General features: G+C 43.8%; 1 protein-coding gene across 1 annotated transcript in view; it reads right to left on the bottom strand.

Moving 5' to 3' along the window:
- Window positions 1-15,991, bottom strand: part of traf4a (tnf receptor-associated factor 4a) — a 34,851-nt gene that overhangs the window by 3,573 nt on the left and 15,287 nt on the right. Inside the window, exons 2-6 of the mRNA XM_010749366.3 lie at window positions 7,379-7,430; window positions 4,002-4,106; window positions 3,636-3,797; window positions 1,793-1,954; window positions 206-361 (exon numbers count right to left, since the gene is read on the bottom strand). Coding sequence (XP_010747668.1) covers window positions 206-361; window positions 1,793-1,954; window positions 3,636-3,797; window positions 4,002-4,106; window positions 7,379-7,430 — 637 coding nt within the window. The remainder of the gene's footprint in view (window positions 1-205; window positions 362-1,792; window positions 1,955-3,635; window positions 3,798-4,001; window positions 4,107-7,378; window positions 7,431-15,991) is intronic.

Below are 15,991 nucleotides of genomic sequence, written 5' to 3'. Positions count from 1 at the left end.
CAGGATATAAACGTGTGGCTCTCGTTAAAACAGAGCCTAAAGGCCTTCAGTGTGTGTTCAAAGAGGAAAATCATTACGTTGGACACGGCGAGGAAGGATGTAAAGGAAATATAAAGTAAGCGAACATGTAAACAAACAAGTTAATTAGCAGATATGAAGAGGAGTGTTAACAGAAAGAGGCAGATTAAATGACGGTCAGTCTTACTCTGTGTTTGCAGCCGGCGTCTTTGAAGGGGCAGAGAACGAGCGCGCTGCCACAGTTGTCCTTCACATGGTTAGCCAGATCCTCCCGGGCGATGTTGGGTGTGCCACACTGGTTTGGGCACTGGACAGGAAAGCGAGGGCAGTGGTACTGATGGTTCTGCAGGAAGAGAGTCGGGGACGGTGTTAATATGTGCACTGTTGACCGGCCGACAGCATGAGTGATAAGAACACGTGCTGCGCGGTGGGGGTTTGTAAATGAATGTTTCCACAGGGAGAAAATGTCCTTGAAAGTTAAAAAAAAAAAGTACATGTGGTATTAAAAATGAGGCTGCAAAAATAGAAAACAACTAAGCATGCAGCCTAAAGCCAAAAAAAATAAAAAAATGTTGGGACCATGCTGCTAATAACAAACACAAAGGCCAGTAACTAAGGGCATCAACACAAATCTTACAATCAAAGCTGAGATGAAACATTAATTTAAGGACGGATCATTTAATAAATGATTAATTGTTGGACTCATAGTTCTTCTTTTAAATACTTTGGGGGTTTTTTTATTGGTTGGAAAAAAGAAACAATCTGAAGAGTCACTTTGGGCTCTGGGAAATTGTGTTTGTGCAATTTTCTCTATTTTCTAAAGTTTTATAGAGAAAATGAGAAAGAAATAAAAACAAGGCTGCAACTAACTTATTTCATTATTATTCTTTTTTTGATAAACAAATTCATCATTTTGTATATAAAATGTGAAAAAAATGAAAACTCTCCATCTCAGGTTTATCCAAAGTTCAAGAGTTCAAGGTCACATCTTTAAATGTTTTGTCTGACCAACAGTCGTAACCCATATCCATCCATCCATCCATCCATCCATCCATCCATCCATCCATCCATCCATCCATCCATCCATCCATCCAGTGAGAGGCGGGGTACACCTTGGACCATTTAAAGTCACCAGTTGACTTAATTAATTAAGGTCATGTCTTTGGACTGTGGGAGGAAGCCAGAGTACCCGAAGAGAGATTTGAACCACAAACCTTCTTGCTGTGAGGCAGGAAAAGTTATATTTGGTGATTGTGATGTTGATTGATTGTTATTTGATTCTCAAAATAGTGACAGCGATCAATTAATCAACTAATTCTTGCAGCTGTCACTAAAAATAATGATCAGCTGGAGCCCTACTTCAGATTAGTTTGTGAAAAAAATGAGACTTGCTTGAGTGTTTTTTGCAAATGTATTGTCTCATATCACTATGAAGTCATAAAGCATCCCTAAAAAATGCCCTCTGAAAAACAAAACAAGTTTGGGCCTCATAGTGTGGGGGAGGGGAGGGGAGAGTGGCTGCTCAGCCTCTGGCCAGATGTGTACAGAGGCAGGTGCTTACACATAAAAAGACCAGACAGCAAAACAGCAGCTCACACCGACATCCAGCTGCCACGGGACAGAGCCACCATGTATGAGGCTGGAAACCGTCTGCGAGCCACATGGAGGATGAATAACAGGTACACCGACGCTGACGGTGCCAAATGTGAGCTAGTTTTACCACTAATAAGAAGTAATTCAGGCAGTAATTTGGGATGAAATGAGAGATTCTGACCTGGATTGTGTCGAAGACAAACTCCTTGCCGCAGTACTTGCAGGGTTGCGTACGTTTGGGACACTCGGCCATGCCGTGTTGGGACAGCAGACGACGCATCATCCTCGCCCCACACTTGTTCTCACAGTAAACACTCTCCTGAGGACACACACCCTGGTGGTTCTGGGACAGAAAGGAAACACATGATTGCAATTTGAAGTCATATAAAGTCAACACGTGCTGTAGATACAGCAGGCGTTACTGTTTGATCAAATGCTCAAACGAAACTGCGTCTGAGGAACAAAATAGATGCAATGTTTCTAAAAACGATGAGGCAGCACGTTGAATACATACAGGAAGAATTAACATTTACAAATATAAAAGAAGTAAACGGTACAATAACGTATCTCATGATGTTGTTTTCTGATCTAGAAGTGGAATGTCACAAGCGCTTTTTCAGTACCAACCCAAACATGTCAATAAAACAGTACAGACCAGTAAAAGCTGCTGAGACGGCTAATGAAGGGAGGTCTGTCCAACATGACGTTTCCAGATAAAGAGCACGACACTGTCGTCATTCTAGTTTCTACACAACGTATTGGAAAACTCTTAAACTTTGTCACAGATTTATGATCTTGTTTTCTCACTTACTGATCAAATATGGCAAGATTTAAATGTTCTTTACGCTATATTGTGGGGGCTAGATGATAAACCAGATTTATTCCTTATCCATTCTCGATAAATAAAATAACACTTTGTACTTTTAAGATTTTGAACTGTAACACTGTAGTGCACAAATGCGTTAAAGGGCCGGTATAAACATACATATGGATGTGTTTATACGACTTTGGGTGTCTGCACACATCAGTGTGTTCACAGATGTTTTTCGCACGTACAGTCTGCCCACAGCCACGCAGATGTGGAAAGTATAATTTGAATTTAACTCGCAAGCAGCTTTTTTAACTTGGATAAGATCATTTTAACTTTCTATCAGCGGCACATCACAGGTTGTCATTTGTCCCGTCGGTTGTCAAGAAGACGCGTCTTATCTAATATGAGCCTGTCAGATGACAGTCACCAGGAAGACGGAGAGATTATATCACTGGATTATAATTAGTGATGAATCACTGGTATATTTTTTTACTACTTGATGAGCTACTGGGTAACTTAATTCATAATAATAGGAGAGTATGAAGTACAATTGCTACCTCCAAAAGGTGAAGTTAGTTTATTATTAATCAAGACATGTTTGATTACAGATTAACTATTAAAGTCACTTTTTCTTGCAAAACCACCAAAATGTTCCAGTTGCAGCTTCTCCAATGTGAGCATTCACTTGTTTTATATTAGTGAGTTGAGCCTCGTTGGATTTTTGCACATCACGTTTGACATTTTTCATAATATTTAGTTATTAATTAGTGCTTAGCCGCTTCGTTGCAGCCTTTTGTCGGTGACACTGAAAGGTGTTGAACGACACAGCTGTAAACTGTAATTCCAATTGCAAGAACCAAAACGTGGATTAATGCTCCTGTAACTGTGTGTAAGGGAGGTCCAGAGTAAACAGAGGAGGGGGCAGCGTGGTAGAAATAACAGAGGTGTTAGTTAGGTGAGTCTGAGGTCCTTCAGCCCGCTCACACATTGAGGTATGAAAGAACCAGTCAAAGCTTCTTTCCCTCTGCCAACACGTGTGTTATTTCTAAACAGACCGATGCTCGCTGGAGGCAGTGACGCACGTCTTCACAGAGATGTCTTTCATGTAGGTTTGGAAATTACGTGGCGTCACTCTGGGGTTGTTTACGTCAAGCTCCGGTCGTGTTGCAACAGGAGAAACAAATAAAAACAGGTTTTCGAGGTTGGTGTTTACCTCGTAGGCTTCGCCGGTGAACTCGCTGCCGCAGAACTCGCACTTGACCTTGCGCTTGGGGCAGTCGTGCTGCAGGTGGTCGGGCAAATCGCGGCGCGTCAGCTTGACGGAGCAGCGGTTTGGGCAGGGTATCACATTGAAGGCGCAGGTGGAGAAGTGGCCCTGAGGGAGACATGGCGACAGAGAGAGGCATTAGACTTACACCTACACCCACAAGTTGGGCGTTCAGCCATGCCGCTGCCATAAAACAACAAGAGGTGAGCGGAGGGGAGGGAACAGGGAACAGGAGGAGTGTCTGATAAGGCAGCAGAGATAAAACATGGAGGGAAAACAGATGAAGTGAGAGAAGACATCAAAGCTTCTCACCTGCAGCTGCTTCATCTGGCCGGTCCAGCGACAGCCCTCCTCACTGTGGATGCAGCGGATGGGCAGCGCCAGGATCTGTTGCTCCAGCTCCGGGTCTGGGTAGATCTGAAGAAGAGATGGAAGGACAAGGTCACGCTGATGTTTAATTTACGGGTGACAATTTGTTCTCTTACTCCTTAAGCTGAGGAGTAAACCATGCAAACACCCAACAGAACATAAAGTTTAAAGAATACGTTCTTCTCAAACCAACAAGTTTGAGTTGATCTTGCAGGTTGTGTGTTCAAATCCTGATATATGTTATTCCTCTGGGTCATAGACATTTACATTTAGACCCTTTAGGTTACGCTTTTATCCAAAACGACTTATAAAAAAGGGAAACAATCATGGTACAGTGCAGCAATAAGTACTATTCGCTTAGAATCAAGTGAGCTTTCAAGAAGTTTGGCCAGTTGTTGGTAGTACCCAGAGAGGAGGTACTCTCTAAGGAGCTGGGTCTTCAGTTTTTTGATGGTAAAGAGGGACACCCGTGATCTGGTAGGGACTGGTAGCATGTTCGATCAATGGGGAACAACAGGTGAGAAATTGCCCTGAGCGAGGCGTCCAGGCGTCTTTCATTGGAGGAAGTAACATATGTCTCTATGAGGACATTCAAGTAAGTGGGTTCAGAACCGGAGACTAATTTATAGTCAGCATTTTATTATATATCCGGACCGGAGAACCCAGATCATAGCAGGTTAGTTGGTCATTGATCATGACCCCTGAGGTTCTCATTACCTTGGAGATAGGGAGTCAGTTTTGATGTTGATGTCATGGTGTATTGTACGTTTGGCTGGGAGTACCAGGAGTTCAGAGAGTACCTCCTCTCCTAGCACCTCCAACGACTGGACATTGTTCCCCTTTTCAAACTGTCACTCATTTCTATACGAGTAGTACTTATCGCTGCACTAACACGTCCTTGTCGCTCTGTACTTTGATTGTTTTTGTAAGTGGCTCTGGATAAACATGTCAGCTAAATGACTAACTGTAAATTGTAAAGTAGATTAGAAACACTGGCAGTAAGTTTTTTTTATCCCGTCTTCCAGTCTTCATGCTACACTGGGCTAATCACATGCACTTCACACTGCAGCTCTTTTATTGTTTTTTTCCCCACAAATGCTGTAAAGTCAAGCTGTTTGATTGTGTTAGGAAACTGCAGCAGTGAGTCAACTCAGCCACTGCAGTGATGACTTAATTTACGGGCTTTCTTTTTTGCTCGGCCACTGAGTGATGGGGATGAGTCTGAATCCTCCCTTACAGTACGCTTCCTGAGGATTTACTACAGCCCTGCTCTGCATCTCCATCCATCCTCCCCCCTCATGCCCTCCACGCTGTCACACGAGCGAGCGGAGCACTGGTCAAACAAGAAAAGCCACTTCCTCAAAATGTCACAACAGCCCTCTAAACAAATAACAGCCCGACTGCGCTCACGTGCCTCCGCACAGAAGCACGAGAGCCGCTTGGAAGATCATCCACGGTAAAAACACTCGATGCTTGTAGCTCCTGTTGGCAGCGAGACGCCTCTGCCAGACTAAATACGACTGAGATAACTTGTTAAATGTGCTCTAAGATATATCGAACATTAAAGCACATGCTTGACTTGCAGCGCTTGGCTTATACGGTTTCTTTTTTTGCTGCCATAATCACATTCTTTCAGGAGAGGCAAAGAGGGGAAAAATCCTTAACAGTAAACTGAAACACTCTCTCATTGTTCCAGTCTTGGACTCTGCAGGGAGACGGCAGTAATGACCTTTTAATAACTTAGTCCCAGGCAGATCAGGGGGGGTTAAGCTCTTTGGAGCTCCAACTTGGGGGTCTGCTTTAGCCATTGTTAGTCCCACACTACTACTACGGCTACTATTACTACAGCTACAGCAGCACAATCCTTTAATGACTGCAACACTCTTCTTCTCCCGGAGCGAGTGCACGTTTGTGTGCAGCGAGCATTGCAGAAACTCTGACAGTAAGACCACCAGGATGGAGGGTAATTTGCAGGCGACTGGGAGCCTGAGAGGGTAAATAACAACGTCTGACAGGTGTGCCATGAGCACATGGGAGAGAGACAGTGAGTCACTATCTTTTACCCTCCTGGGCGCAATCTCATTAACCGCCTTTGAAAAACAAAGAGGAAGAGAGCTCAGGTCTGTTCAATAGTCTGCTTTATCAACCCCTGACTATCAATTATCCACTGAGTTTCGCTTATATGTCATCCAGACAGTCACTTTCAAACATTTTAAAGTCATGGTCCTGACAATTTGCATCTCATATTCCAACTGTATCCAAATCCTACGTAGCAGGATATATATTTATAGCATTATCTGGGCGGCTTGTCTCCGCTCTGATTTGCATTTTTTCCTGCTTTGACGCAAAAGCACACGCAAGGTCATTTACATCTTTGCAGCACCTGTAATTTGAATTTTTTCCGTCAGTTCTGCCAAATCTGGAGCACATTTTAAAATCAAAACATTTAAAAACATTTATAATTAAATGTTATCATGAGGTATCTGTTGTAGCTGTATCTGGACAATGTAGCATCACAGATTTAAACTTGTGAGAGTGATTAAACAGCTGAAGATAGAGGGGGAAGCATGGAGAGAGAAGGAAAGGAAACATCGATGGACCACAGATGGGAATCAAAACCGTAAAGGAAGGACTCAACCGCTCAACCTTTCATATGTGGGGAGCCCACTGTACCAGTTGAGTCCTGAGTTGAGTATCGACCTTGTATACTGTGAGCCGCTGTAACTGTAAAAGTGAATTTCCCCAGTGTGGGATCAATAAAGTCTATCTTATCTTAAATATTAACATATTTTTTTCTCTTTTAATTACATTTTTTTGTGTTCTTTATTGTTTTTCTGTGTTATTGTGTCCATCCATCAATTTTTTAAGATTTTGTTTAGCTTTATTTGACAGACAAAACTGAAGAATGACTGAGAGGGCTGATGACATGCAGCAAAGGGCCACAGGGCCTCGGAGTCAAACCCTGGGACCGCTGCGGCAAGGACTGAGCCTCTGTACATGGGACATATGCTCTACCAACTGAGCTAACAGATGCCCCATCTATCCATTTTCTGTTTCACTTCCGCTTATCCTCATCAGGGTCATGGTGGCGCTGGAGCCTATCTTAGCTCATTTGAGAGTTGGTGTACACCTGGGTACAAGTCGCCAGTTCATCACAGGTCATATTCACACCTACGGACAGTTCCGAGTCACCAATTATCTTTATTTAAGGTGCATGTCTTTGGGCTGTGAGAGGAGGCCTGAGTACCCAGACATGGGCAGTCCACACAGAAAGATCGAGTTTGGAAACCAGGAACCTTCTTGTTGTGTGCTGATCGTACCTTGGCATAGTCCAACGGCAGCTGATCTTCTGGACACTTGAAGACGCCCTCACTGCAAGAAAACAGCAGAAAAGTTTTGTTATTAAAAAAAGTCTCACCCAGAATAAAAAAGACAACTGCGGACAAAAAAAAAAAGCATCTCAACGAGGACGATTGCTCATTTTTAAATCACATTCATTGGTGAGATTACAAACTGTGACCCTGACTGAGAACAACCAGCCGCTGAAAGGCAGATCTTTGACAGTCTGTGCGAGCAGCGCTGCACACTCACTGTTAATACTCATCACGCTGTATGATGTACACACTCACACACACTTTCATCTTCAGATGATTCGCCTGCACAGATTTCTTATCACTACAGAGGAGAAAACTACAAGCCAGAGTTGGATTAGATTATTTATAATACATAAAGGAGATGATTGATGATCCACAGCTCAGTGTTTAATTTGCGCAGTCTAGATAACAACGTGCTAGTTTCAACAGAGAGAAATCAGAGTAAACGTCACATTCCTGCAGAATAAAAACTACAATTTAGGCGAGTTTTCTTCCTCCAGTAGTTTAACCCAAAATAAGACTTGAACTCTTGTTGTTTTTTTTTTACTACAGGCTCCCGCACAGTTTTTGTGGCGCCACAGAGGAGCCCTGGCTGGCCTGTTTTGGGGCCAGATGAGCGAGTGCCACAGCTCATTAAAAAGGCACAACGTCCCTAACCCTGATGTCATCATGAAATATTCACACTTGTAAATAATGGAGCCAGCAGCAGCAGCAGCAGCAGCCGCAAGGGGTGAAGTGCTACACCGAGTTTAACACACAGAGGTTACTTAAAGAAACACGAAAAGAGGCAATCAGTGGTGTTGTTACCGTCTCTCCAATGTGGGCCCTAACTTCTTAATATCATCTTCACTTTTCCTGTGAAACTACAGACAACAGCGATGCACAGACACGTGTTTTCTTCATAAGTCACATGCCCCGAAGCTCGATCTGACCTCTCATGCAAAGAGGAGCGACCATGCCCAAATTATGTTTAAACTAATTAAGGGACAACAGTGTGCAAACAGTAAGTGTTTGCCCCTTGGTGCTTTAATTTGGTTGGCCACAGCGTCACCTGACTGCTGCTCTCAGAGGCACACGAAGGGGGCGGGGGGCGGGGGACATGTGACAGGACGTGAGTGCATATGTACTTTGCCCCGTCTACCCAGCTGCTACGAAAGCAGGGAGGTGAAAGAGGGGGGATGGGAGCAGAGGTTGATGAAAAAGGGGGTGGAGGAGGGAGGTTAATGCATGACGAGACAGCAGTAATTCTCCTCCATTAGGGTCACTGTGTCAGCAGGGAGCTGGAGACCAATTAACAAGCCACAACGGGCTCTAAAAGGGGGGCAATCGATTAGAGACTAGGAAGGCACAGTCAGCATCTCATGTGTGGTGTGAAGTCATTTCATAGTACTCATCGCCATCACCGAGGAATCATCTCATCTCACACTGCCTGTCCTTGTAGAGTAAATGGGAAGCGACAGCCTCTCAGCTCGGGGACAGGGGACAGCCAGAGGCCCAACCGTCCTAGCTCGAGGCCTTGTGTCTGACGCACAGAGAGGCAGACAGGCGAAAAGAGCCGAGTCACAGACTGTCAGGATAATTCCTCCCCCTGGTCGAAAAGAGAAGCTATCCATAGACACACATTCATGTGCTGATGATGCCGCTCGACTCGGGCGCTCGTGAGACGAACTCGCTGCCGCTTTGTGACAGCACATTAGCAGCGAGCGGTGGTGACGATGTGCAGCACAGCTCCTCTTCAGTTTCATCCAGCTTCATCTGGCTAACAATTTCTATGAATACTGAGGGCTTTATAGTAGAGACAAGAGTGTAAATAGAGCTTTAATTAATCTATCCTTTAGTTTTTCCTAGAAATTGATCACTTATTAAGAAGAAACTATGTTAATTTAACAAATGTTTGCCAGCATCTCAAATGTGAGGATTTGCTCACAACAATCGTTGGGCATCGCTCATTAGTTGTGGAGCGTACGCAGTCATTAAAGGATAAACATTACTGTTAGACTCAGCCCAGAGGGAAAACTCCTTTGTGTACACACTTGCAAGTGGGAACTTGCACCTCACAAACAGCCAGAGAGTTTCACATGCATGTTGTTTGTCTACCACTGATCTCTGACCACAGTTCACACCCTTGTCAATGAGCAATCCAGGAGAGGCAGATAAACAAGTGTTTCACTGTCGCGTTGGGATGTCACAGTGGAACTGCTTAAGACTGGACGGCGTACAACATAATACAACCACCTCATTAAAATTTCATTTCCTCCTTCTGTCCGCTCGTACTGTGAGAGCAGCGAGGGCTCAACAGCTGCTCTCTGCTGCGGAGATGATCGTGTTTAAATCACCTCTAATTCACAAAGCTATCACATTACGTTAGCTTGTGGAAAACACATACCCGTCCATCCATCCATCCATCCATCCATCCATCCATCCATTCATATATGTGTTCGGGTCATGGTAGCAGCATGTTTAGCACGGTGGTCAAGATGTCCTTCTCCCAAGCAATGCCTTCCAACTCCCCCCAGGCTAAATGGGCTAGATAGTCCAGCGAGGGTCTTGGTCTGCCGTCATAATTGGATGTCTGAAACATCTAAGTTGGCACCTTTCAATGCCAAGGAGTTGCAACTCTACCTAGCTCCTTACCCGAAATCTAAGGCTGAGCCACCCGACGGTGGAAGCTCATTTCGGCCGCTTGTATCCGCGATCTCATTCTTTCAGTCACTGCTCAAAGCTCATGACCATAGGTGAGGGTAGGAACGTAGCTGGACTGGAAGACCGAGAGCTTTCAGGTCCATCCCACGCTCCATTTTCCCGTCACTCACAAGATGCTTGAACTCTTTCGCTTTGGGCAGCAACTTGCTCCCAACCCGGAGGGAGCACTCCCGCCTTCGCAGGGGAAATTTACCCCCAAGTCAAACCCATCATCGTCCCTCTCCCCTCTTTTCCCCGCGGCCTCAAATCTTCTTCCTGAGGCGCAGACTAAACAGCCATCCATCCATGCAGCTGATACCACGAGGACAGCCGTCACAACATGCTTCGTCATACTGCACACGGCTCCTGACAGGCAGACGGTTAGATGCACAAATCCCTCAGGTTTAATCTCACCAGTGCAGAGTGAGCGACAGCAAGCGGCCTGCAGGCCAGAGACCACAGAGTAACCTTGAAACCTGCTCGATATATTAACTAACAGAGAGACTCCTAAACAAACCTCCCCGTGTTTGCTGTTGTGGCAGGCAGGGCTGTGGAGACGCACTAAACAAACTGAATCAAACGCATGAGAACAAGCCTGCGGGACCTTTAAACAGACCTCCGTCACACGTGGTGTTTTCTCGTTGACTCGGATAGCATCAGGAGCCTTGACTCAACTCATCTCCTGCTGGAGCTCGCTGCCAGCTTTCATGTTCATCCTCACGCTAAATCCTTTCTGTCTTTTCAAGTTATAACCAGGATTAACTTAAATATACACAAACATCAGTGCCCTCGGTGCAGGCTTTCGGTCTCACCGATGCTTCTCCTCACAGGAAGTTTGGAGAAGTTTCTATAATCTCCAAAATCCACCTGGTTTTGAGTTTATGTGCAGTCATGACTTACTGACACTGTATCGTCAGTCTGTGATGTCCAAACATATTCCAGGAGTTGTCTTCATGTTTTAGAAAGCTGGTTTTCGTCAGCTGACACGATAGTAAACTGAATTTATTTTCTGAATAACTGATGAAGAAAATAATCGTTATTTGACCATTTCAAGCTGTTTTAACCACAGACAGTATAAAATATGGACCCACAGGTTTCTGAAGAGCTCAAAAATATGCATCTCTGGCCTAGTTTGGACTTGTTTGAGCCCCCAGGCGTCATTTGGCCCACCTCAGGTCCACATCTTTGCTGATATTTAGATTAGCCGGGAGGAGGAAGAGGCAGGACTACGAATATGGTGGCAGCCACAGCTCTTCCGAAACTTGTGGGTGACCTCACGCATACGCGGTCCATTTTTTATGCTGTCAGTGGTTTCAACTCACCCAGACATGCAAAGTATTTTTATAACGATAATCTTTGTTGGTGCCCGAAACTACACAGCACTTAACTATAACTGCCCTGCAAAGAGAGGATGACTTACTGTAGCTCCATTTCATTAACCACTTAATGAACTATAAGAGACAAAAGTGATAAAAATCAACCTTAATGCAAATTGTAGTGCGGCCTTACAATGTGTTGTATCCTAATACTCTTGATAAACTGAATGTAGGAGTACAGCATACTCCTAAACAAACTGGAATTTAATATAGAAGACATCAGGGTAATTAGTGGTTTTGTACTAACTTTAAAATTATGTGGACAGCTATTGCACTTTAATTATGGAAACAAAGAGAAAGCAAAATGTTTTTCCAAAGATTTAATAGTTTATTTTTAAGTTTTCCCAGCTGTCTCTGGAGCTGTCTCGCCACAAACCCACAATTTGTTTTCATTTCCTCCAAATGAAAATGCAGGAGCTGCCTGCGACGCAGCTCAACATTTCTACTCCAGAATAAACTAATTTATTATGCGTGCTGTCATTTTTCTGTATGGGTTTCGGTATGGAAATGGGACACGGCTTAACAACCCCTTCTAGCAATCGCTTCTTGAAACAACTACCTCGACTCCAAAACTGCATCTTATCCTCACAACGAGCTGGATTAACGCTCTAATGTAAGCAGTCAGCGCCGACTAAAGTGAGCCCTAAATGAGGGTTGAGTGACAGCGACTGAGGCTGGGTGGTTACCCGATACACCGTGAGAGCTCCCTTTGCCCACGGCGGATATGGCTCTGAGCCGAGCTCTCTGCAGCCCTCTTGTTTTGTCTGAAAAAAGGGAGGAGCAGCTCGTACTTGATGACACACCGGCCCACAGGTGGATTGACTGTGCTTCTTCACAGGCTTTTTCTGTGTGGGACATCCACACAGAGTGATGCTGTGACAGCGTCTTGTGTGGGATTTAATGCCTACAAGATAAGCTGTCCATACCTGTGGTTTGCCAGAGATTATATTATGCATAAGCTCTCTCTGACATTTGTGGTGTGTGGTCTCTTATGCCACTAATAATAGAAAGGCACAACTCTAATGTCTATGAACAGGTGAGTCAATTTCACCACAACACAGGGTCATCTTAAAGGAATAAAGTTAAATTTGTCATGAGAGTTCTCCAGTCTGGTCTCAAACACGACATCGTACTGTAAGGATGTCTAACCTGTTCGTTGAGTTTAGCAGATGCCTTCTCAGAATATGACACCTGTAAAATCACACTTGACGTCCTCCCCTTGCTCGTCACTTAACAACCACAGGCAGCTGTTTCGAGTGAAGTAACAATGGCTGACTGTCTGCGGGTCACGGTCATCAACGAGACAGAAATAAATTACATCTGATTCCGCGTCTAAAAAAGACAAGGCGGAAAATTGCGATTTACACATATTCGTATAAATTAAGCCGAGCTGAACTTTTAAGCGTAGTTTAAGAATCTGTATTTTATGCTTCTTTATCCAGACAAATACTATTTTTTTTTTATTGTTTAGCAGGGAAAAAAATGATGCAAGTGTATGAAAGACAGTACTACGAGAGTGTATATGTGTGTGTGTGTGTGTGGGTGGATGTCTGGCCTCTTTCCCTGGCTTCATCTCCAGCCCCCCTCCCGTGAAACACACTCACAGTGTGGATCAAGAAAAAAACCACATCAAAATGATGCTTTTATTATGACACTACCTACAAAATGTGAACAAAAGGAAGCAGGTTTTAACGCTACTGGGATTTTATTTCCTCTCTTTTGTAATATTCCTACAGCAGAGATAATTTTACAGTGTGCATCCTCACTGTCAGGACACCTGAGGCCATCCTCGCTCACGCTCATCATCGCTTACGTAACGATATTCATTTCTTCTTGCAGTTCACCTCACCGCGCCTGACATTTCGAGCGAGGTTCACGCAGCTTTAAAGCTCCCAAAGGTTAACAAATTCTCTGTTTGTTTTGCTTTAAATGTCACCTGATAAAGAGAAATATAACTGTGGACGTATGTTGTTTAAGGTCCTTTGTTTTGTTTTTTTTGGTAATAGCTGAAGAGATAATGGAAATAATATGAACAGAAGTTCGTTGCTGATTTGTTTGATTATACCTGGACACAATCCCAGATAATCTTTTGGCACAGGGTGTTAGCACACAGAAATGACTGCAGGCAAACAAACAACACAGGAAGTCAGTGAAATATACTGAATACTATACCCGGCCCGCCTCAGGTTTTCTATTTCTAAAAGTCTTTGATTTAAATTCAGATTTATTTATTTAAATGTATGTTTACATGCTGCTACTGGATGCTGGAATTTCCCTCGGGATCAATAAAGTATCTATCTATCTGAAAGCAGACCTACATTTCCTGATTGTGTCATTATTAAAGTATCTTTGAGAAGCTGCCGAGGCGAAACCAATCAGTCGGTTTGAATTTGTGAGCAATTAGACGATGACTCATCAAACTGCCACAGGTGCAGCTTAGACGTCAAAACCGTAAAGGAAAGAGCCACCTGCCAGAGGACAAGCAAGGCTATAGAGCGAGAGGAAGGAAGGAAGGAAGGATGGATGAATAGATGGAGGGAGGGTCAGAGGGAGGAGGAGCAGCCATCTGCGGGTGCAAGCCTGCGAGATGCCATAATCCATCCCTAAGTGTGGAAGGAGGGAGGACAGCGCTCGCAAGTATTTATAATCCCCTCGTACTGTCTCCTTCCATCAGCCCGGTCAGACTTTGACATACAGAGTGGAGGGTTGTAAACATGAAACGCTAATCCAGCTCTGCTTGTACGTTTGTGTTTGTTGACTTTATGAATTTACAACCTGCAAACATTCAAGTTGTTTACTTCCTCCTGACTCACACAAGTATTATGAATTCAAAAGGAGTAAAGTTGACGTTTGAGAAGCGACACCAATCTCACGTCAACAGCTAGTTATCTTAACTAATTAATCAACGACCTCCAGAGGTGGATGTCGTTACCTTTACATATAGACAGGCTGCCAGCCAATAGGTTCATATTAACGGACAGATTTAAAAGTGGCATCAACCTTTTTTTTTTTTTAATTTAACACAGAAATATTTCCAACTGAAAGTTACCGTAGAGGCACAAAGACTGCTTAGCACTAGCTTAGCTTAGCAGAAAGACTGTAAACAAGGAACCAGCTAACAGCTAACTGACTCTGCCAAAAAACAAAAATTCGACTACTAGCAACCCCAAAAAGTAATAATAAATAATAATCTGAAAGATATCTCCCCTGAACTTTTGGCTTTGGTTTCGTTAACCCTCATGTCCAGACTTTCTAAGCTAACGGACTGTTAGCGGCATCTATAGTCAGACCGTTTTTCGATTACTACTACAAAAAATAATCAGATGGCGGATATCAACTTCAAGTTTTGTTGTTTGTTTGTTTTTATACTTGAGTTTTTTTTCTGGTACTTTAGCCGTTAACCCTCATGTCCAGACTTGCTAAGTTAACAGACTATTAGCGGCATCTATAGTCAGACCGTTTTTCGATTACTGCTACAAAAAATAATCAGTTGGCGGATATCAACTTCAAGTTTTGTTGTTTGTTTGTTTTTATATTTCAGTTTTTGTACAGATATATAACAAGCTTTAGCCGTTAACCCCCTATTTCCAGACTAAGCTGGCTGTTCTACACAACTACTACACAAGAGAGTGATATAAAACATCTTTTGTCAAACTATTTCTTTATCTCGCTGCTAAAAGAACGGCTTGAAATGACACGGATTTCAGTCTTTTGCAGCTTCATACCTACAGAGATTGTTTTTTGTTTTTTTTTAACGGCGCGTGAAGGGGCAATCAAATAAATAAAACCGCAAATGTAATAGAATGCTGTAGGATCTTTTGTTTTCCTGGTCGATTTCATCCCAGAGATTATACGGCGTATGCAGGAGGTACAGGAAAATCAATCCACTTTCATTAACTGCTGCTGATCTGGGTACGGGGTGGTGTTGGTGGCGGGGGGTTGAAAATGAGAAGTCTGTCCCATCAGTTGTACCGGGAGCTCAGCTCATGCATGCATGATTGCAGTCACCCTCACCCACGCAGTACACAGCAAAGAGACCACCATAACGGAGGCGTATCCACACGCACGGAGGGGCCTTGCACTGCGTTCATGAAAGGAAAAGGAGGGCTTGAAAGGAGATGCTTTACGTTTGATCTGGTTGAAGGGCGGTTTGTGGAGGGGCGGGGTGGGTGGAGGACTGTGCCCTGAGATCAATGAAAGTCCTGGGCTATAACATGTCACACATGTGAGAAGGACCTACAGGTCTGTGAAAAAGTGCTAAAAGCTGCTGTCAAGGTTGCCGTAGGTGTGAAATACCCCACTCTACTACCCACCGTCACACATTTGCGAAAAATTCAAATGCTGTGAGAGCGAACAAGAGAGTGATCAGCTCTTATTCATCCAAATGGAAAGCAGTTACATGCTATAAATTTCTCCAGACGTGTGAGTTTTAGCTGTTTTAATCACAGATGGCAGGTCTAATTTTAGCTCAGCCTCAGAGGGCAGTTTTCTGCTCAAAGGG

Source organism: Larimichthys crocea, chromosome VII (assembly GCF_000972845.2).
Source record: "Larimichthys crocea isolate SSNF chromosome VII, L_crocea_2.0, whole genome shotgun sequence".
In the NCBI taxonomy this organism is placed as follows: Eukaryota; Metazoa; Chordata; class Actinopteri; family Sciaenidae; genus Larimichthys; species Larimichthys crocea.
This window is presented reverse-complemented; position numbering and strand designations above follow the sequence as displayed.